At 40.2% G+C, this 21,399-nt stretch overlaps 1 protein-coding gene across 4 annotated transcripts in view; it reads right to left on the minus strand.

Annotated features, from left to right (window-relative positions):
• Positions 1-5,798: 5,798 nt before the first annotated feature.
• The window catches only part of DAPK1 (death associated protein kinase 1), a 95,167-nt gene continuing 79,566 nt past the window's right edge, over positions 5,799-21,399 (minus strand). For 3 of the 4 annotated variants that reach the window (XM_056323945.1, XM_056323944.1, XM_056323943.1), the window contains exons 20-26: positions 19,061-19,283; positions 16,210-16,398; positions 14,221-14,418; positions 11,779-11,917; positions 10,463-10,583; positions 8,810-8,998; positions 5,799-8,188 (exon numbers count right to left, since the gene is read on the minus strand). In XM_056323945.1, coding sequence (XP_056179920.1) covers positions 6,956-8,188; positions 8,810-8,998; positions 10,463-10,583; positions 11,779-11,917; positions 14,221-14,418; positions 16,210-16,398; positions 19,061-19,283 — 2,292 coding nt within the window. In that variant the 3' untranslated portion in view covers positions 5,799-6,955. Of the gene's footprint in view, positions 8,189-8,809; positions 8,999-10,462; positions 10,584-11,778; positions 11,918-14,220; positions 14,419-16,209; positions 16,399-19,060; positions 19,284-19,819; positions 20,215-21,399 lie in introns of those variants that run through there. The other variant, XM_056323946.1, reaches the window with a different exon arrangement.

Raw genomic sequence — 21,399 nt, forward strand, 5'->3', positions numbered from 1 at the left:
GTAGTAGACAGAAAGGTCTGGAAATCCTTCTCTTCCCCGTAGCACTTCCCAGCTCTGTGTCTTGTTTCAGTTCCTGAAGTGTACATGGAAACTGTTAATCCATCAGTTAAACCTTCACGCAGCTCCTTCCTGAACCTCTGTAAACAGGCTGATACCGCAGGTCACTGCCTCAAGCTTCCTCTGAAACATTCACTGGCACTTGGCTGCCAGGTCGAGCAGCTGCAAGCCTTCTCACTGAACCAATAGAGCAAATCTGGCCCAACCTATCTCATGTTAATTTGGTTACAGTGACTAACCACCTTCCATGATTTCCAGGCTAATTGCTATAACATTCTCCAGCTGCCAATACGGTCTGTAGAAAATTTTGATTCAAAGTGTTCTAATTGTAAAACATGGTGGCTTATGTATGACCAAATCAAAGAATCTCATCCTAGCTACCAAAGCCTTTAATGGGTGAAAGTGCCTCCAAAATAATCTCTTTCCTGCTTCTTCTGCAGATACACACTTCAGGAATGAGGAAATAATCCACACTGTAGGTTTAGGAAAGTAGGATCTGCTTCTGTCCTGCAACTCACGTGGATTTGGCACTGGCTTTCATGTTCACTGACAGTTTGCCTTCAGTACAAAATTCAAGACCCGTACTCTGTTTTCTGCAGTAATAAAAGCTTTGTCTTAGGAATAGTTGATTGCTTTCAGCACTCTGAGGAATAATTTTTATTTTTTCACATTTGCAAGCAATAGAAAGAACTAAAAAAAGATGCCAGTGTTACAATGTTGTAGTGCTTTGTTAGTAAATTTAGTGATAGCGGTATTATCTGGTATTATCCCAATGTTCTCAGCAGATGACCCTTCTCTCTGCATTCCCTTTGTTTAGCTCAGGGGTCCTCAAACTTTTTAACCAGGGGGCCAGTGCGCGGATGCAGTGGCAGGCAGCCATCTGCGGCTGCTTGGTTGCCCCCCCAACCCCTGGCAGGGGGGGGCGGGGGGTCTGTAAATAGCGGGGGCTGGATTGAGGACCCTGGGGGGCCGTATCTGGCCCGCGGGCCGTAGTTTCAGGACCCCTGGCTTAGCTGATTCACTCTGCTACATACACTTTGGTTTGCAAGCCGCCCTGTATAAGGGGTGTCAAGGTAAGACTGATTCATCTGTAGGGGGAAACAGACTTACAATGATCAAAGTATACTTTTTTGTGGCCAGGCTAACATAGCAGGTTTTGCAATGCCATGAGCAGCTCAAAAAGTGAAGCACTCACAGTGACTCAGAGTCATACACACGTGATCACTTAGCATCAGCAGTCTAACCCCCCAGTGAAAGAGCCCTCCTTTCTCTCCCATGTTTCCCAGAAAACAGTTTTGAAAAGCACAACTTTATCCTCCCCTCCCTGTGCATCGCCACATGCTAGTATCTCACTCAGCCTTACTCACTCATGCAAATTCCACCACCTTTGCTGGGTAAGCGTTCCCCCCCACCCCACCCCCACCCCCCCACTTCCTCCCCCTACCCCTGCCTCAGCTGTTGAGATGCAGCAGAATTGATTCTGGCTATGCTGCCAACACATATGGCCCAAAGCTTCCTGAGGTCAGTCACACTCAGCTGTGACAGTGCCTGAGTCCGCAGGGAAGGTGCCTCACTGAGCTGCACTCTTTGGATCCTGTGCAGATAGGAGAGAGCGAAGATAATGACGTAGACACAGAGCCACCAGGAATGCCTAAGCTATTGCAGCAGGTGCTATGACATTTCTGCCGGAGGAGGAGGTATGGGCCCATGCTGTCAACATCTCTTTGCCAGCAAACCTATGTTAAGATGCAGCACGCCGAAGCATTTATTCCTGTTCAAGACACCTTATCACCCTGCACAGGATTCTTCCTAGTCTTCCTCTCTGTCTATGAGGTTTGAGTGTATATTAGTTGTGTAGGTGTCCTACGCTTTATGACAGCAGGACCCAAACTTTGGGCAACACAGTCCAGGTTTGTCCCGTCTCAGGGAGGCCTGTGATTTTTAAGATACATCCAACTGACTCAGAAGCATGGTTGCATTCTGAAGAATGATCTTTAAATATGCAAGTTTTGGATTTGGACCTCACCCAGAGTAGTCTGGCTGGTGCAGAAACGCTAGGTCAGTTTGGTTAATGCAAGCCTGAACCAGTGCCACTGAGACTCATCTGGCTTTGAGGAAGCATTAAGCTTCTGGCCTTACTTCCTGTAAAGCTTGTTAAAATAAATGGTGTAGCCACCCACACCGAGGAGTACCATCAGTCCTCTTCCATGCAGCTCATCTGACTTTTGGAGACCCAAACACTTCTACCTGCAAAGTCTGAGTGGCTTGGCTGTAACCCTTTTGGAAGCCAAGTACCTCAGGCATTGTTAAAAATTTATTTTCTTCCTCTTTTCTACCCCCTACCTTGCCTTCCAAGTTGGACTAAGTTTAACAGACGAAGAGTGAAACAGAAATAAATTTTAATATTGTACATGGGATTTTTTGGGCCACCTTCAAAGAAGATAACTGCACTGCTCCATCTCCTCTGACTTAAAGGTTTCAGCCAACAGCACGCTTCATTTACTTTGTTTGGCATTACTCCTCCATTTCCTTGGCAAAACTGAAAAAGTGATGTGATTCAAATCAAGGCACCCATTTTAAACAATGATGCTGCAGCACAGCATCTTTGGAATACAAAGGTTGCAATGAACTAACAAGTAACTTCTCCTTGGAGTGGACAATTCAGCCAGCACAGGTTTAGGACCTGGAATTGGCTCCAGCACAGCCAGCTCTAACAGCTTCACTGTTGCTTTCTCTAGAGACCTCACCATTTAGGAAACTGTGCTCTGGCTACTTTCTAAACCTCCTGGCTTTGTCAGCCTCTTGACACTTAAGAGTTGCTAAACCTCTGTAGTTTCATAACTTTCTCAATCATTTGAATCACAAAGATCCTAAAATTTGTGGCTGCCTCCAGTTTACAACCTTTTAAGGTGAGAAAAACCATATATATCCACCTCTACCCAAGGTCACCTCTCATTGTCCTTCTTGTCCCACCCTCAAAATCTTTTGCTTTTAGCCACTGATCTCTGGCTTTCTAAACTCACCAGTCAGGTCGGCAGCAGAACTGCCACAGGGAGTAAAACCAGGAAAACCCAATATGATGCACTTTCCTATCCTATACATGCTGCTGCATGCCAGGGAGAAAAGACTCTACTTGGAAAAATGGTTTACAATAAAATGCTTGCTTCCTATCTTCTTCAGAAAATTTCTTCAGAATCTGAGTGCAGATGTCAGCAACATACATTTATAAACTTTAAGATCATCTGTAATGCATCTTGGTCTTCAGCAACTGTGTTGCAAGCTTGAGAGTTTGTCTATATTACAGATTTTGAAGACAAAATGAATGTTGGAGGTAAACTGCTTTATCCTTAAAATCAGAAGCTCTGCTCTGAAGCTTCAAAGAAATGCAAGGAAGAGTCTCTTACTGGTTAGTATGCAGCTTCACCTATTTCACCAGCAGGAGCTGAGCTTAGCATGTTCCTTGCACAAACTTATACATACTGTAAATTTATGGCTAAACTTCTTTGACCTTGCAAAGACTTGCATTTCATCCATTTCTGGAGTCAGGCAGAATCATTACGTTTTAAACACAGTTCTGAAAATTGTGGAATGAAGTTCTGCCTCTGCTTGCATCCACAAAGGAAAACAGGAAATCAATACAAGTGAAGCAACTGAAGGGATGCTCACTTGTATCACTTTATTAGCTTTTTTTGGTCAAACTTGTCATTTGGGACAATGATTTATTTTTTTTTTGGTCAGTGACACATGATTTATAGGAAAGCAATCCAAATCTACCCTATGACTGTGATTTGCTTTTCTCAATGTATTACCATAAAAACTGTAAATGATGCAATAGGCTATGACTGCCATTCAAAGACTCATCATAGCATCTGCTGAGTAATTTATATTCTCAGGTCTGCATTTCACAGTAAATGGAAGCAAAGAATTGTTAGGAACATGCTGTTGGGGAGAAAAAAAAAAAAGAAGAAAAAGAAAAAGAGATAAAGACTACTGCATCGATGTTGGCAAGTTGACCATGCACCTTGAGCACACATAAAGTATCTGGGGAGGCATGAGTGGGAGGAAGTAGCTGGTATCAAAATCTTGCCACTCCACCACAAGTAGTACAGTGGTGAATTAAATCCCAAATTAACAGACACTGCTGACAGCCCTGCATTGGAAAAACATCTCACAGTAGTCTCCGCTTTCCTAAGACTTGTGACACCAAGTCGCACTCCTCTGCAGTCACACAGGCTCAGTGAAGTAACTCCAAGTTTGATACCTGAGCAACAGGCCTAAAGACACCAGCTAGAAAACTCAGAAGTCTTACGAGATGGGAGAGACCCCTCCACATACCAGAATCTGACACAAGTGCTGATCATGTCCACAGCTGGAAGGTGAAGCACGGTGGTGGCCATGAACTAACAGGCAAATATGGGCTGTGGAAAGCTGGGCAACTCTGAGCAGTGGTGGGAGATGCTGAACTCAGTTTGTCAGAGGCAGAGTATCAAGAGCACAGACACCTCAGGGTAGGACTGCTCATCAACATACTTCTAATTGAGGACTGGACTTCTAACAGTTCATGTTTAACAAAGGAGCCCAGTGATTTAATAAAGAAAGGGTAAAATGTGCAAAGTAGTGGGAAACAGCAGCCAGCATTTTAAGAAGAGTCTATTTAATTCCTTTGTAACATGCACAGGGAGGAGGTGGTGTGCAGAGCTGCCTCCATAGGGTGCTGTACAGATTGTGCAGTTACCAGTGAGTAAATGTCCTGGTTTCGGCTAAGATAGAGTTAATTTTCTTGCTGGTACAGTGCTGTGTTTTGGATTTAACATGAGAATAATATTGACAACGACTGAGGTTCTTAGCTGTATAGACTTCTCAGTTTCTTAAGCTGCCATTGAGTGAGTCAGGGGTTAGGGTGGTGGTAGTTGTGCACAAGAAACTGGGACAGCTGACCCCAACAAGCCAAAGGGATATTCCATACCAGAGAACGTAACGCTTGGCATATAAAGCTGGGGGGAGTTGGCCAGGCAGGGAGATCGCTGCTTGGGACTGGCTGGGCATGGGACAGCAGGTGGTGAGCAACTGTATTGTTGCATCAATTGGTTGGGGTTTTTTTTAGTTTTATTTCTTTCTCATTTTGTTATGGCTCTTTTAATTATTATTTATTATTGTTATCATCATCATCATTATACTTTATTTCAATTATTAAATTGTTCTTATCTCAACCCACAGGTTTTACCTTTTTCCGATTCTCCTCCCAGGCGGGAGTGAGTGGCTGTGTGGTTCTTAGTTGCTGGCTGGGGTTACATGACAGTAATCATAAGAGCTTAAACAAGCAGCAGCAGCTGCACAGTCCCCTGTGTGGTGAGGGGATCCTTAATGTAAAGGACCATTAACACAGCACAGCATTCTCCCCCTTTGCAACACAGCATAATCTGGAGGATTCGTGATGACAGACAGACTCACATCTGCTGTTTTGGCTCCCATTGTAAAAAAAAAAATACCACAAAGGAAAAGCTACATAGCAAACTGCTTTGGCTTGCCGCTTGTCAAAATGAATGCAAATCCCTCTGCTGCGGAGGAACCACCTCTGCAGTAAACAAATAAGTTTTGCTCCGGGGTACTAGGAAACCCCCCTGAAGTGAAACAGGAGGTTCCCAGAACTTCAGAAGCCAGGTGTTGCCTCTCCAGGACTGCGACTGTAAAGAGAAGAGAAATTTCAGCCCCTGTCAGCTACAGAATAGGAACAACAAGGATGCAACAAGCAACAGTTTATTTGTAGAAAAACCTTTTAAAATTTTACTACATTGTGAGATTAAGGAAAAAATAGTATTAATATATGTACATACAATATATATAAACAAACACACATCGCACCAGTAAAATTACATGCTTTTTGAAACAGAGAATGGGTCATATTCCCTCATATTAATTTTAAAATTATCACTGCAAGAAACCTTGCTTCCTTTGTTTTTATCCCCATCAAAGTTTTCAAGTACAGGAAGTAAGTAATGCAGGATCTAATAGTAGAAAACCTTTGTTATACACAAATTACAACTGACAGCTATATTATTCTGCAGTATGCAAGACTTGTGTTTTTTGGAACTCTATAGGGATATGAACTTTTTACCTGAGGTGCATGGAAATAGTGAAGCATGATAATTGGCAAGTTCAAGAGATTTTCATAGTATGATTTGACTGTAATTGAAGCTGACTAGGTATCACGTCTATACCCATAGTACTGGCACAAGAATGCTCAGCATGAGTTGTTACCAATGTCTTAGAAGTGCAGGAAAAATTAAAAAGGCAAGCACCACTTGCAATGATAAGCATGCAGACAATTTAAGTGAAACAGAGGTAGCATGTTCTTGTAACTCCAGCAGGGTCATTCAAATCAACTGCACCCTCCCTTCTGCAAAAGGCACTCGCTTTTTCAGCTATAAACAATGTGGTTTTAAATTCAGTTGGATTGACCACAAATGGTGGATTTCTCTCCTTACAAATATAAAAAAATTAAGCAGAGGACATAAGGAAAAGAAAAAAAATGGGTGTAAGAAATACACGTCAGGTAATATGTGCTATTCCTCTCCCCCTACCTTTTACGGGGAGAATTTTTATAAACAGTTGCAGTACATAATCCAAAAGTTAAGACTTTCCAGTCAAAATGGCAGTATTAAGCAGCACATTATATATCAGGAATAATTTCAAAACACCAGAAGTACATCAGCCTTTTTAATAGATAAAGAGCAACAATTCACAGTTAAAGGAGAAAGTTTATGCACAAAAAGGTGGTGGTAGAGAAGGATAAAGATCCTTTGATGTAAACCCTCATAAATAGAAATGCACAAACTCTTGTACTGTATCTTTTATCCTTTCTGCAGTTTGAAAAGATGTCTATCCAAAACACCTGCTTTTACCGTGACACTACAGAGCTAATCGAATTATAAGATGTGCCACTGTTGCAGCTGGAAGCATAAGCCTCTTGACCATTAGCATCTAAGTTTATTTTGAATACAGAAGATGCCTTCAGTAAAAAGTCTGCTGCATCTCTGCGACCTAATTCCCTCAGCTTAGACATTAGGATACCTACAGTGCTCTCAGGAGCATTACTCCACTCCTGCAGAAGGGCATGGACTGGGCTTGAGAGAAAGTCATTTTGTGTTCCATTATTTGTATTGTACTTAGCAACAAGATCAGGGAGGCCCAGGTTCATGGCCAGAAGGCACCAGTCTTTGCCCATAGGATCAGGTGGATCCAAAAGTCGACTTAGCTTTCTCCTGGTAAGTAGATTCAGATCAGATACATGAATATCCATTCCTAGGCTTCCCTGGGAGTAGACATCAAGACACCCAAAACACAGTATACTGCTAAAGCTCTCTTTATATCCCCCCATAGTGTTAGTTAGTGATGTCTCCTTTTGACTCTGTGCACGGAAAAAGTCTCTAGGCTGGTAGACCATTACTGGTTCATGATGTTCCCTCAGCTGCTGAGGACTAAGGTAGTATTTCCCAGTCAGAAGGCCTGGTAAGGTTGTGGCCATTAAGTTATCAATGGTGCTGCATACAGAATCCAGAAGTAAACAGCACTTGACTTTCTCTGTTTCCAGTCCTCTGACTTGAACCTCTATACCCTGACCATGGTTGACCAGCAGCACTAAAAGCTCAGCTCCACGATTCATAATTTTTGATCCGTTCACCCATAGACGTATATCAGCATCTCCCTCTGTGCTCTGCTGATGAATCCACCTGCAGAGATTCACCTGAACTTTATGAAAAATTCCACAAGGAAATGGCGTAAGATGTTCCACAGGAACGATTCTAACACCACCATAAATTAGCACCTCATCGTCCTCATCTGTCCAAGACCTGTGGAGATTGTCAGTCTTTATAAGAGCAGGAATATCCACCATTGCTCCACTGCTAAGGTCCCTTGCACAAATATCCATGGCATCCAAAATCTGTATCAGCTCTTCCACGTCGCTATCTGTCACCAGACGCTGGATGTCCTCTATAGTGTACCGACCTCTATAGTGATGGAGGGCTTTTGGGTTCTCCACTGACAGGATTTTTCCAAGGACATTTGAACAGAGCCAGCGAGGATCCAGAAGCACAACATCTTGGACAGTTTCACTCTGCATAATGTTAATCTGTTTATAAATATGAAAGTTACTATTTACACCTTGTGAAGTACAAGATGATACCTCACCTTCTCTCCTTCCTAAGTTACTGACACAATCATTTAATTAACACTGCTGATAGGAGGAAAACAAACAATGCATTTTAATTTCTTGCAAGTATTCAGAACAAGGTGCAGGTTTTGCTCTTGATTTCCGCTAGCAACAAAGCCATTACAGCCCAACATCTGTAAAGCCTAGCCATGCCCTGTAAGCTATTTATGCAAAGGTGTTATCCTATGATTCAATTTCTAACAGACATATATAAATTCTCATATGCAGTGAACACATTAGGCACTACCTCATTTAAGATGATAGCATACTTATCCTTTCTGGGTATTTCACATTCTTACAACTGTAGTAATAAACTGTAACTTTTCCTGTCTCAAAGAAATAATGTTGAATGAAATAGGAGCCACAAGGCAATAACGTTAACAAAAAGAATTATTAACCAGTTTCTACTTCTTTGGGTGTCTTAACAGGGAGGAAAAAAAAATCCACCGAACTACAGACATTTGCTTAAATCTCATTAAGCAATAATATACCAAAGCATTATGTTGCTAATAGAGATGCAATTTAGACAAAGCCACTTACTTCTCCAATGCTATGCAACTGCTGTGCAATATGCCGTAGGTCATCTTCACTTGCTAGGGGGTTAAGGTGTTCCTGTACATCATACACAAACTGCTGCAAGGACATCAGCTGGTTGGGTCCATTCATTTTTCTCCATGAAGGCAGTGTGGAGATTATTTTTTCACACAGATGACTCATAGGTGGGCAAGTCTTACAAAGGCACAGAAAACACTCATTTGTAATTCTACTCTGCTGAGAATAACAGTCTGATTGTTTTTTGGGGTTTGGGGTTTTTTTTCTTCCAATGAAGGTTACAAGACTAAATGCATCCATGAGTATATCCATGTCTAAATAGTACCCCTTGTGATGGGCAATTCCAGAAACAACTTTTTCATTGAAATGAGCAAACTTTCCAAACATCACCGTTATTACAAAGGGAATACTGACATATGGATCAAAGTTTAGTTTATATTGTCCTGCCTTGTCAAATGTGGTGACCACCTAGAATAGTGACGTCAAAATGTATCAGTTGCCTTCATGCATCTAGAAGGTAATCTTTATTTCAGAAATTGCCAACATTTAATTAAGATCTGTACTCATCAGTATTTGTACAGGACCGATTTACTTCAGCAGGTGAGACAGCAGGGTACCAGATAAGAAATAAAGATGATACTTTTTATCTCTTGATTGTCTTGGATATCACTGAAGCCTTAATCCTACACTCTCAAGCCACATCACACACTTCTTATGCAGCAAAGCCCTCCTGATTTCAAGCTAGTGACCATGGCTACAATAAAGTTTTGTCACAGAACAGAAGCTTATTAAATCAAGAGATCATTTGGAACATAAAATAGGCTGAATTTTGCATAAACCCAAACATATTCTTTGATCTACAGAATGAACTCAGTAATACAGTTACTTTTAATTAATTTTAAAAAAAATACCAATTCAGAAGTACCTGCAAAAGTCTGTGTCTCACAAGTAAGAGGGCCTTTGGTATGAAGGAATTTAAATTAAATTAAATGCATTTAGCACAGGCTACATAGCAACTTGACTTGGTCACCCTCAGTATGGAAGGCTCTGTGGATTCATGGTGGTAACATGAAACCATGGTTGTTTTACCTTTAGTCTCATACACATATACCTACACATACACAACTCCGTAACATATTTTTCAGTAAAGTAGTGCAGTAAAAAGTTAATGCATATTAGTTCACACATTTATATTGGCAATTATCTTTCTAACAGTCAAGGAAACTGTTCTACTCTGGTTTGTTTTTGTTTTTTTTCACAAAAAACCTGCCTGAAATATATTTTGTTTCTCTGTAATGCTACACTGATTAAAAAAAAAATTAAAAAAAAAGCAAAACAAAAGAAGGGCCAATGCTGAAATCCAATCACTGTCAATTCAAAACAGGAAACTAACTTTGTACTGAAAATCCCAAATAATTTCCTTTCAAAAGAGATAATTTTTGTGACCTGTACAAAACTTATACAGTTTTGAAAATGCTGACTGAATTGTTAACTTCAGAAGTTTGTTCATCACCAGGTCTGTCATGCATGCTGCTAAAAAACTGGAACAGCACTCATTTAAGTTTCATAATATAAATACTAAATTTACACAAGATTTTCACATTTTGGCTGTGCCAACCCAGACCATTAGATATTACTTACAGAAATTATCTGGCTTCTTATTTCTTGCAAATGATTTCGGAGAAGCTTCATATCTTTAGACCCAGATGCTCCAGCATCCAAGACAAATAACTTGTCTGAAATTTGCAGATCATTTCCAAATCTAAAAAAGAAAAAGCGAACAATTATATACTTAGTTCAAAACGCTGTTTTATTTCTTAATCTAGTTGTACTTCAGTCTTAAATTACACAGAAGTTATTTTTTCTTCAAGGAATGATGAAAAGGTTGAAGTACTGATTGTGCTAAGATATTTTATAAGCACAGACAGTATAGCTGCTCTCTAATTTTATTGAAAATAAACAGATATTGAGAGAAAGCTGTATTAGCTAAGGAAAAAGACTGAAGAGGCATAAGAAAATGATAACTGAATCACAGGACTTTTAATTACAAAATCAAACATTTTAACAGAGAAAGGATAGAAGGAATTAATTCTTTTTAAGGTCTTTATTGTTTTATTTCTTCTCAATTTAAATAATTTGGATGTCATTGCTATTGACACCAGCTGTCTTTCTCATTTACTTTTGACTTTTCAGCTGCACATACTTGTTTTCCTAACTCTGGACTGGTTTGCATTTTAAAAGGATTCTAACACCAAAGATCTGTTTCTAGTACAGTTCAGACAAGTGTCTACGCTTACAGGTATGGATGGTTCCATGTATTGCCCACTTATGTGCTCACCTTTATATAATAGTATGTTCATGAAAAAAATCCCTATTTCCATCTACAATTAGCATGCTTTCCAAACATTAGATGAAGAAGGCTGTAAGTTCCCTAGCTTCTAGGTACCTTTTGGATGACCTTGTAACCTCTGTGACTCCAGATCATCCAGCTCTTCAAAAACTGTGTAAGAATTACCTCCTGGTCTGGTTTTAAGTTTTTTCCCTACCCATCCTAAATCAATTCAGAGCAAAGGGCAGCTCTCCTGTAAAGTCCCCTCTTTCACACCCAGAGTTTGTAGCTGAGAACAGCCAACTTTTGTTCTGAGACTGGTGCAAAACCTGAGCACCAAGATGTTAAGACAAATGGCCAATACAGGCCTTTGGATGTATCCCAGTGTTTACAGGGTAAGACTTCCTATGCCTCAACTCATTTTTGCACCACTTGGATCTTTATAGCTCACTTAAGTGAGCAGCTCACTCACTGTACTATTTGTAAACATTTCTATCTTCACGCAGTATGATCATACTCAAAATATCATAAGATCACAAAGCATATAAAGACCTTTTACATATTTCTGTGCATTATAGTACTTTTTCTTTCCAATTGACATGTTCAAACACTACATATATAGACTTACCTGTTCCTGATTTCTTTCAACAATGACATATCTTTGTCATACCAAAACTCTCCTCCAACAGGCCGTGGAAGATTCACTATGTCAGCATGTGTGGCGACCAAAACAACACGCAGTGGTCTTTTCAGCTTCCCACCAAATGCTAGAACAGAAACAACAGCACTCCCTTACTATAAGCGTATGAACATGGCCGTCTTACGGAGACAGGAAAGTAGCAATACATTTTACATTCTTCATACCAATCACTTTTGCAGTGGATTTACCAACTCTTAAGCATAGCCACTGTGCTTACACACCACTGGTGCCTTGGCTGTTATCTGCCTACAGGATTGTCTATATAATGTTCAATTTGAATAGCTAGACTCTTTGATTAACATCAGATACATTGATATTACATGACTTCATTGTTCTAACAAAAACATTAATAACACTAATGATCTCTCTATTAGCTACAAACTATGGTAGTGTGAGGAAAAATAATTTAAAATAACAGCTTCTTGAAAGGGTTTCTCATAATCTTTAGATGGTCCTTAATACTACAGGTGCAGAGTAGAGGATTGCAAGTAGAACACAAATAATCTACAACAGTCATAGATTGGTATGAACGCTATTTTGCAGTACTTACACAATGACCTCTCACTTAGGTGAGAGTTAAGTAGGAAAGCCTGGCAGAAACCATGAAAAAGAATGAGAAAAAAAGAAAGACACAAATGGTATGAATGAGGTGACAGTACAGAACATAGAGTTTTCAATCTTTTCTCAAACTGATCTTCCAGAAATGAGAAGACATCATTAGACTATTTTTCAAAAAGATAGTACATCCAATCCTGCTATTCTAGTCTGAAAAAAACTTCACATGGGAGAAATATGCCTACATCACTGCTCAGTTTTCATCAACTAAGAGCTACAGAATCTTGATGTATTCATAAAAAGCCACATTTTCCCAAACTGCAGTGTAGCACTTCAAGGTAAGTATTTTGTAATATTTTTTTTGGGGTGTGTGGGGTGGGTGCAGCTAAAGGACCTAGACAAAATAACTGGGAAGTAATTCCAAAAGTTTGAGTTTTCTGCTAACATCAGTTACTAAATATTACTTTTCATTTGTAGTAGTACAAAAATGTATGGGTACCCAAATTGAACTGACCAGTGTAAACACTGATTTAAGCAAAGTGTCTGAAGAATGCTGATAATTAGATCAGCAAGAAGAAACTATTACCTCAAATTCAAACTCGGTCAAACCAAGAACTAAGTTTCTTCACTAGACTGAGGAGCTGTGAAAAGCTTTCAGCAACTGCAAACTAACTGTATTTTCAGCTTTGATATTTTTCTGCAAATTTCTAAGCTTTTACTTCCAGAAGTAATTTCACATCAGTTAGATCCAAATGCTCATATTGTTAACTTTGTGTTTTGATCTAAAATGGAAAATCAATTACAAGCAGATGCCTGAACTGACAACTGAAGGTCTGCCTTGGCTCATCATTATCTGGCTCAGACAATGCATACAGAACTAAGCAGAACAAAACGGGGGAAATACTCTTTGCACTATGGAAGTATTTGATATGCTTGTCTGGTGAATTCCTAGCAGCATTATAAATGTTCATGAGCACTGAGTTCGATCCACTGACTGTAATAACATTTTGGTTCCTAGAACCAAGACACATGTCTGAGCTTGGTTTGTCCATGAAACTGTCCCAGTCTGCAGACCAATGCTCAGCTACAAACTTCAACAAGTTATATGGTATATATACCTAGAACTAGACATCTTAAGGAAAAAAAGAATTGTTTGCCTGAAGTAACTTTCAGTTTGTTAGAAAGGTTGAATATAAAACAAGTCAACTTCCTTAAAACTTGTGCAAAGTCTGAGAATATGCAAAATGAAATTTACAAGAAATATGGATTTCTGTACACCCTGGTGCACCAAAAGGTGAACATATTTGAAGTCTGAATACAACTCTAGTTAAACATGTTAAAGGTGCATGTACTGAGAGGTATGCCAGTCCACAATGGTTCTGTCCTGTTCTCACTGACAAGACTAATTTATGCTGGAAACACTTAATTGGGGTTAGATACAAATAGCACTTAAGCAATGTGTCTAAGACTGGTTTTACCTTTTAAATGGTTCCAACCCTCTGGAACACTTTTCCATGTAGATTATGAGACATAAAACTATATTTGCCTTTTACAGATGTAAATCCCAGTGCCACAAAGGCTGCCCTGTACATCATGACCCTTTTTGGTTGGACTAAGTCATATGTACAACTCTTCAGGCTTGTTCAACAGATAAAATTTCCTTTCTCTAAGAAACCTTATATAAAGTTTGTTTGAATGCATGTGGATGAAAACACAGTAACAGTATTTGACACAGATGATAAACAGTTACTGAGAAACACAAGAAGCTTTATCCTAGAGTCCCCAAATATTCCATTAACAGGCAGAAGAGCGTACCTATTGGCTCCTCAACTGGGACTAACGATTTCAGGAAACTGAGCCAAAAGGTCACTTGGTTTAACTGGATTTCATAAGGCTCCTCGAGACTAAAAAGCACCATGTGAATTGCAGTGGGATCATTTGCAGCAAAATAATCGTAACAGCAGAAATACACAGGATTCCCAGAGAATTCCCAGATGCTGAAATCACCAACACCTGGAAAACAGATGAACAGTTGAATAGATCACACTTTGTCAGTAACAATAAAGCATCTTTCAGCCATGGAAAGACAAATGAGAGTCAACCTGATTTAAACTTTCACAAAGCTAAACCATATGCATTTGAGAAAATAAAGACTGCAAATGCAATCATGAACAAAGAGAATGGGTTTCAGTCAGTTTCAGAGGCTGAGAAGGTGGGGTCCTCACGATCTGTTCCTCTTTCACATTCACTTCTCTAAGACATTCAGCTGGTTGCCACATGGGAGCATCTGTGCATTAAATGCATGGAGCCTTACATATTAAATTGGTCTCTGCCTCGCACAGCAGCAACGGGTCTTGTAATTCCCTTGAAAAACAAGAATAATGGCTCCCAATGCTTCCTGCTCACCCCAAAAAGCTCAACATTTTTATTGATTTTTCTTTTTAACATGCCACCACTAGTATTAAAAACAGCTGAAGGACATTCTCAAAGAAGCCATTTGCTTTACAAAATTGTACTATTCATAACACATTGTTAAGTCAGGGCTGAAGAATCACCACGTTAAGGATTCCAACAGCACTGTGCTGCTTTTTGCCATCTCCTTTAGCTTCAGGTGAGAAAAGTACTGGTGTGTTGCACTGCATGGCACCTCCCAGATGCACTATATGTTTAGTGTGAAGTCTGGCACACTTGCACAATCTCTATTTAAAAAAATGCTCAGTAAGATGCACCTCACACTTCTAGAAGAAAAACCAGAAACCTCAAATCTGCTGTTATGAGTACAGCTATTCAGAGTTCATCCATGTGCACCCTTTCATTCTGTATCAACACAGCATGGAAAGAAACCCCGTCTGACAGTCTGTTAACGCAACTCTATTTCACTGCAGAATTTCATTGGTTTCAAATTATACTGAAAGAGGAAATTAGCTGGACAAAGAACAACCTTTAACTATACGGCAAACTCTTCAGCATCTAGGACAAACCATTTTGTCACTGCATGTGTTAGTGTGTATACACTGCGTTCATAAATAGGTTTCCCTATCCAAAGCAAAATCTTGATTAATCCTAATTCAGCCTGAAAACTGCAGCTTCTAAGGTGTGCAAAGCTTTTTCCTTACGAGGAGATCCTACTGGGAGAGATTTTGACACCTGTATAAGGATTAGCATGGCTGGTGGTGTATGTGAACCATTTGTACGGTCTTCACAGTCAAAAGCCACACATGTCCTTATGACAGCTTCTCTGACCGACCCCTCTTACTGCTAACTGGTTTCAATCACAAAGCAGTTAGCTTTCTTTCTGAAAACCATGAAGCTCCACCCACCATGTTGGGTGTGCTCTAGGGACTCACCAAACATGCTCCAGCCCTGTCATGGGGTGAGAATGTTAGGTCCTTCATACAGCTGGGGGCCACTTACATGGTGAGGACATTTGGGTCTATGGGACCAGATTAAACCTGATAAAATCCCCAAAGGACATACTAGTGCGAAAGAGACTTCACATAGTAACTGGTTTTCCAACCCACTCTTACTATACCAAATCCCTCCTGCCCCAGTTCAAAATCATTACTATATGATGCTATAAGCATCTGACACAAGCTATTACTATGTGTATTACTCATACAGAACTTCATGAAGATTTACTTCCTGCTTAAACAAACCAAACCCCACCAGTGCTGGATTCTCAACCACAGTCACTACCATATCAAGTCTGATTTTTTTTTTCTTTCATTTTTGTTGTTAAAAACAAGCAACGTGGCATTAACCATCCCACAGCATTAAGGGACGCCAGCCCAGGGCTCTACTTACCATGCAAGCAGGCATTCTGAATGTCAATGGCCTTGGTGGACTGGTCATCAACAGAGAAGTGAGAGTAATGAGAAGGTGAAACGAAAGCTTCTAATACTCCTTTGGTCAGGCCAGGCTCAAACATCATACTACGACTTCTCACGCTGACATTCTCACAGCCAGGATAAAGATTTGTAATGCTTACTGAAACTGGGTCAGAAAAGGAAAATAAGATTATAAACCATGTGAAAATCACAACCAGATCACTTCAAAATAAGTATTCAAAGCATAAAAACTGATTAACCCCCCCCAAACTGCTCTTCAAAGAAAGGAGACGCCTACCAAGCTGTGAGCGTATGCAGCTACGTCCTTACTGTGAAAATATTAGAATGATCTCATGTAGCACTTACTGCCCTTTAGCAGATACACCACTGGGTGCGAAGCACAGAAGAAAATGGAATAATTTGTGAATGAAAGGTTCCAATAGTTAAAATTCTTCTATGTTTTTTTTTAGCTAAGGGCTGCAATTTCACGGCATGGTCTATTTTTATGGGCATGGAAATGCTACATATTCATATAGTTGCTTCCTGTAAGTCAGGATAAAAATATCACTGTGTAACAACTGTTTCTGGGGAGATGTGAGAGAAAAGCCCATATTGTTTCCTCCTGAGGGCCTCATCCTCACTCAGTGCTAACAAAACCGTTATTTCATTCTCTCTTCATCTCCCACTGCGCTGCCCCACACTGCCACTGTAGTACATATATACCTTAAAACAAGCACTGACAGCCCTTACTTCTCAGGTGTCCTGCATGAACATTTTCACTTCACAAAAGGTAAGCAAATTTTGTTCATATGTATTTACTAATTTGGGGGCTTATTTTGAGCCAAATAAACTTAGTTGCATCTCATCCCTCAACCTGGACACTAAGGTCATTACTCTTGATTCCCTACAGCTAATGACAGACACACTGCCTCCAGAGCACAGTAGTAGTAGCTGTTGTTGCTCACACTGCAAACACTGGAAGCTTGTTTTCTTCTCACAATACATTTCTAAAAAGCTGTCCTTTTTTCTTCTAAAGCATCAACCCATAAATTACATCAATATGAAGTTATATCTGACATACCTTTAAATCTTGGTGCGAGGGAACTGCAGCAAACAACACTTGACTATGTTCATGTCATAGTCAAAATTTAACCAAATTTTCTTAACCAAAATTTCTTAACCAAAATTATTTTACTAATAAGCAATTTAAGTTCATGCTTAATTCAGATTCCCCAAGAGTAACTTGAGAAATGAAAGGACTTCTTAATTGCCTTGCCCCATCTAGTGGAGAAAGTAAAGATTTATTTCCCTCACCAGATGATGAATTCTGATATATGGGCTTTAATACAGAAAGACACTACCTGTCAGCTGTAAAAGTATATGCTCATGTTTGATCCTCTAGTGTAGTACTTAAATCTCTACGCTCTTGTAAATAAATACATGGTGAATTCACCCACTTACTTTTTCAGAATTTAAAAAAAACTCAGCACATGATCAAGTATAGACCAAACTTGTCTATATGGTTTAAAAGTGTATTTGATTATGTCACTCAACCCATCATATTTTTTACATGTTATATATTGCTTTTCATCCAAAAAGAAAAAAAACAGAAACAAGCAAAAACTAAAATGTCAAACATTAAAACAATACCATAGTTGCTTTGTTTGCATAGAACTGCACAAGTTTCAAGTGTACACAGCCCTGTACAACTTTCTGGCTTTATATGTAGGTAAACTATTTTCAAGTGCATGGGATTCTGTGGCCACACTTCTGCAGCCATTCTTCTACAACGTATCTCCCCTTGTACAACACAGTAAATTAAGATAAATAAATCAAGACATTCTGATTGATTCATTTAATCAGTTGCAAATGCAATGACAATCTCTGTGCCAGGTAACTTGTCTTGTTAAGCCACTCTGTAAGCATTATCCAAAGGTTTTTAAAGAAAAAGGCAACCCTGACCTCATCTAAACCTGACATAGTACAAATACTTCTAAACATCAGTTTAAACTTGAGCTCCTCAAAGTGCCTGCTTAGCTTGTATATATTGTGCACCCTCTCAGTGTTAGAAGAGGGACTTAGACAAATAGTTCACTATGCTTTCCACTGTCTTGCCACCATTGAGGATTCTTCCAAAGCCAGGTGCATGCTGAAATGTAAACCTGGTTAGTTCCTCCAGATCCTGCAGCTCTTGCCACTTCACGCAGGCCAACTGGTGCTACACGGGCAAAGCCTCCCTATTGTTTACACACACTTAATTCAGTTTAGAAAACCTCCATTTTTACCTTATTTGGAATCAACTTTAGACACCTCTGAATGGGTTAATCCCCTCCTGTACCTTACAGAAAAGCACTCCAAGGGATCAGGGGTAGTTCCGAATCCTCTGTTAGTACTTAAAAGATCACATAAAAGATGCAGCATCTGTTTCAATTTTGCACGGTTTGGTGAAGCTACTCGAACAAAAAAGGCTAACAAAACCACGACAGTGGAATCTGGTCATGACACTGGTGTTCACAGCCTAGGGCTTTTTGTGAAAAATAAACAGCAGTGTTTGCAAGTACTGTCCTCCACTCTCCATGTTCACTTATGGAGCATGTAAGTAAACAAAACCTTAACTACTTCTGCACCCTCCACACCTGCTGCTCCTCTTTGCTCTTACTTCAGGTATGAGCCTGTGCACAGAGAAGTCAACACCCTCTCTGCTTTGGTTTCTTACACATTTAGCCTGTCCTGTCTTTTGCAGTGCAGCCAACAGGTCTTCCTTAGGAGCTACACAGAGTAAGAGGAAAATGTTTTCTTGTTCAAACATTATAGCTTTGAAGCCATACCTGAAGGTTTGGAAGACAAAGGAGATGGAGGGAATCTAGTTGAGTTTGTGGAGGACAGCCTAGGCCTGCGTCTTCGGAAGAAGCTTCGTATCAGGCCACACTTGAGAGACTCCACAAGGGTTGTCTTCCCAGCACCAGAGTGTCCAAACAACTTCAGTTTGATCCGGGGCTGTGGGTTCTGCGTGTGCCGCAGCTGCTGGATAAAAAGCCCCCGGTGCGTATCCTAAAATTCAACATAAAGAAAAAATCAAAATGTGTGGCAGGGAACTTCTGCCTCTCAACAAAGTCAAAACACAGGGTTTAGATACTGCCAGGCTGGTGTTCATCTGAATCAGTTCCTCCATCTGCTTCATCATGATCAAGTGATACTGGCAGAAGAGCAGGGGTAGGAAGACCACGCACAGCTGACTGCATGCTCTCAAGAGCCACCTTGAGTCTTCATGAAAATCATATGACTTGAGGCTCAACATCAGTGAATGGGATCATTTTGAGCTCTGATGGAGAGGGCAAAGGAGGAAAAACTAGCCTCTTCCTGTACCCATTCTTACCTGTCAGTCTCAGCAGTGTAACCATTATCCACAATAATATATATAAATACATGCAGCACTGAATAATTTTGCAGCGACAGCTACCACCTCAGCAATCCAAAAACTTGATGTGCATTCCCCCTCTTCTTTACATCAACTTTTTTGGTACTTCACATATTTGGAAGAATTCTCCTTTTCCCTCTCCCACCTCCCCCCACCCAGTTCTCTGTTTATTTCCACTACAGTTCTTTGCAAGGCAAATATTGCTTTTCCCAGACCACTCTATCTCTCCTCTCCCCACACACTTGCTCTTCTTTACCTTAAAAGACCTCTTGCATACTATTCACATTCCAGTTTTCTACCCCTCTACTGCAAGTGTACATCCTCCGGACTGGCTTCTCTCTTTACTCCCAGGCCTCAACACATCTGCCTCCCTACTCAATTCTCCTCTCACATGTATGCCCTCTGCATGCACTCACTTTCTCTTTCACAGCTGCAATCTCATTCTCCTACACAAGCCTTCCTCAAATCCAATCGCATCTTCTGTGGAAGAGCTTTCCACTTGGAGCAATCCCATTACCCCTCTGTATCTTGTCTTGTAGTATCTGAAGGATACTCCTCCTGTTCCTGCCAAGGAGTTGGGAATGAACAAATCAGATCTGTCTCTCCTCTTTAGACAGCAAGAGGCAATCAGACATGGATGCTCTATTTCCCACACAAGTTGAGCTTGAAAAATCAACTCAACAAGGGGGAATGCAGCGCAGGACAGCAAACTACCAGCTGTCTCTCACCACAGAAAGGCCTGTTTTAAGGAAACAGGGAGACAGCAAAAAGCTGGAAGGGAAAAGGAACTAGCTTCATCTTCCCTTCCTTCATTCCTCCATCTGGAGCTAAGAGAGGCTCCATTGTTCTACATTTATACTGAGTTTAACATGTAGGATGAGTCATTAAATGAGCACCTACAGCCATCCAAAATTATAAGCATGCGGCAATTAAGCTCAGAAACAGTAGTGCATGTAATTTAGTTCCTTCTCCGCTATTAGGCATTTATTAAATAACTTAGTCACAATGCGAATACTGCACCCCCCCACGGCTAATAGTGAATCCTCTGCAAGAGCCACTGACAGGAGTCTTCATGTGAGTGCCATCAGGGACAAAACCCTCCACAGACAATGGAAATAAAACAAGTGTCAGATACACTGCACTAGACTATATCAAACATTTTCAGTAGTACTAGAATAATTTCAGTGGTTTGATGTAATTTCATTTGATCAGATTCTCTGTTGCAAAGTGTACTCTGATGAAGTATATAATTATCATATACTTTCCCCATATATGTAGACAGGCCTCCAATAATTAACTATAATCTGCTATCAAGACGACAGTTACAGCTATCAACATCTCTTTCAGAAACAATTTATCTGACCTTCTTCCTTTTGTTCTAGGTCAACTTGTACTGTTCCATATTTACAGTGGGACAAACCCACGCATTTATCCACCTGTATGCAGACAAAGGCAAGGGTTCGGTGCAGGGATACAACTAATCAAAATCGATCCTGTTAGAACACGTGTTTACAAAAGTTATCATTGCAAAAGAAGCCTGAACTTTGGCACTTTCTGACACCTTCACTGATACATTTTAAGGACATGATTCTTCTTCCACCCTGGCAATGTCTGGTACATCATCTTCTATTGCTACTATGAAATAGTAATTTATTTCAGACTTCCACAGACTCATTAATTAAAACCAGATTGTTTTAACTGGTCTTGCCCATACTCTCCAGGCAGGTGGTCCCTGAACTTTTATGGCAT

This window comes from Falco biarmicus, chromosome Z (assembly GCF_023638135.1).
Source record: "Falco biarmicus isolate bFalBia1 chromosome Z, bFalBia1.pri, whole genome shotgun sequence".
NCBI lineage: Eukaryota > Metazoa > Chordata > Aves > Falconiformes > Falconidae > Falco > Falco biarmicus.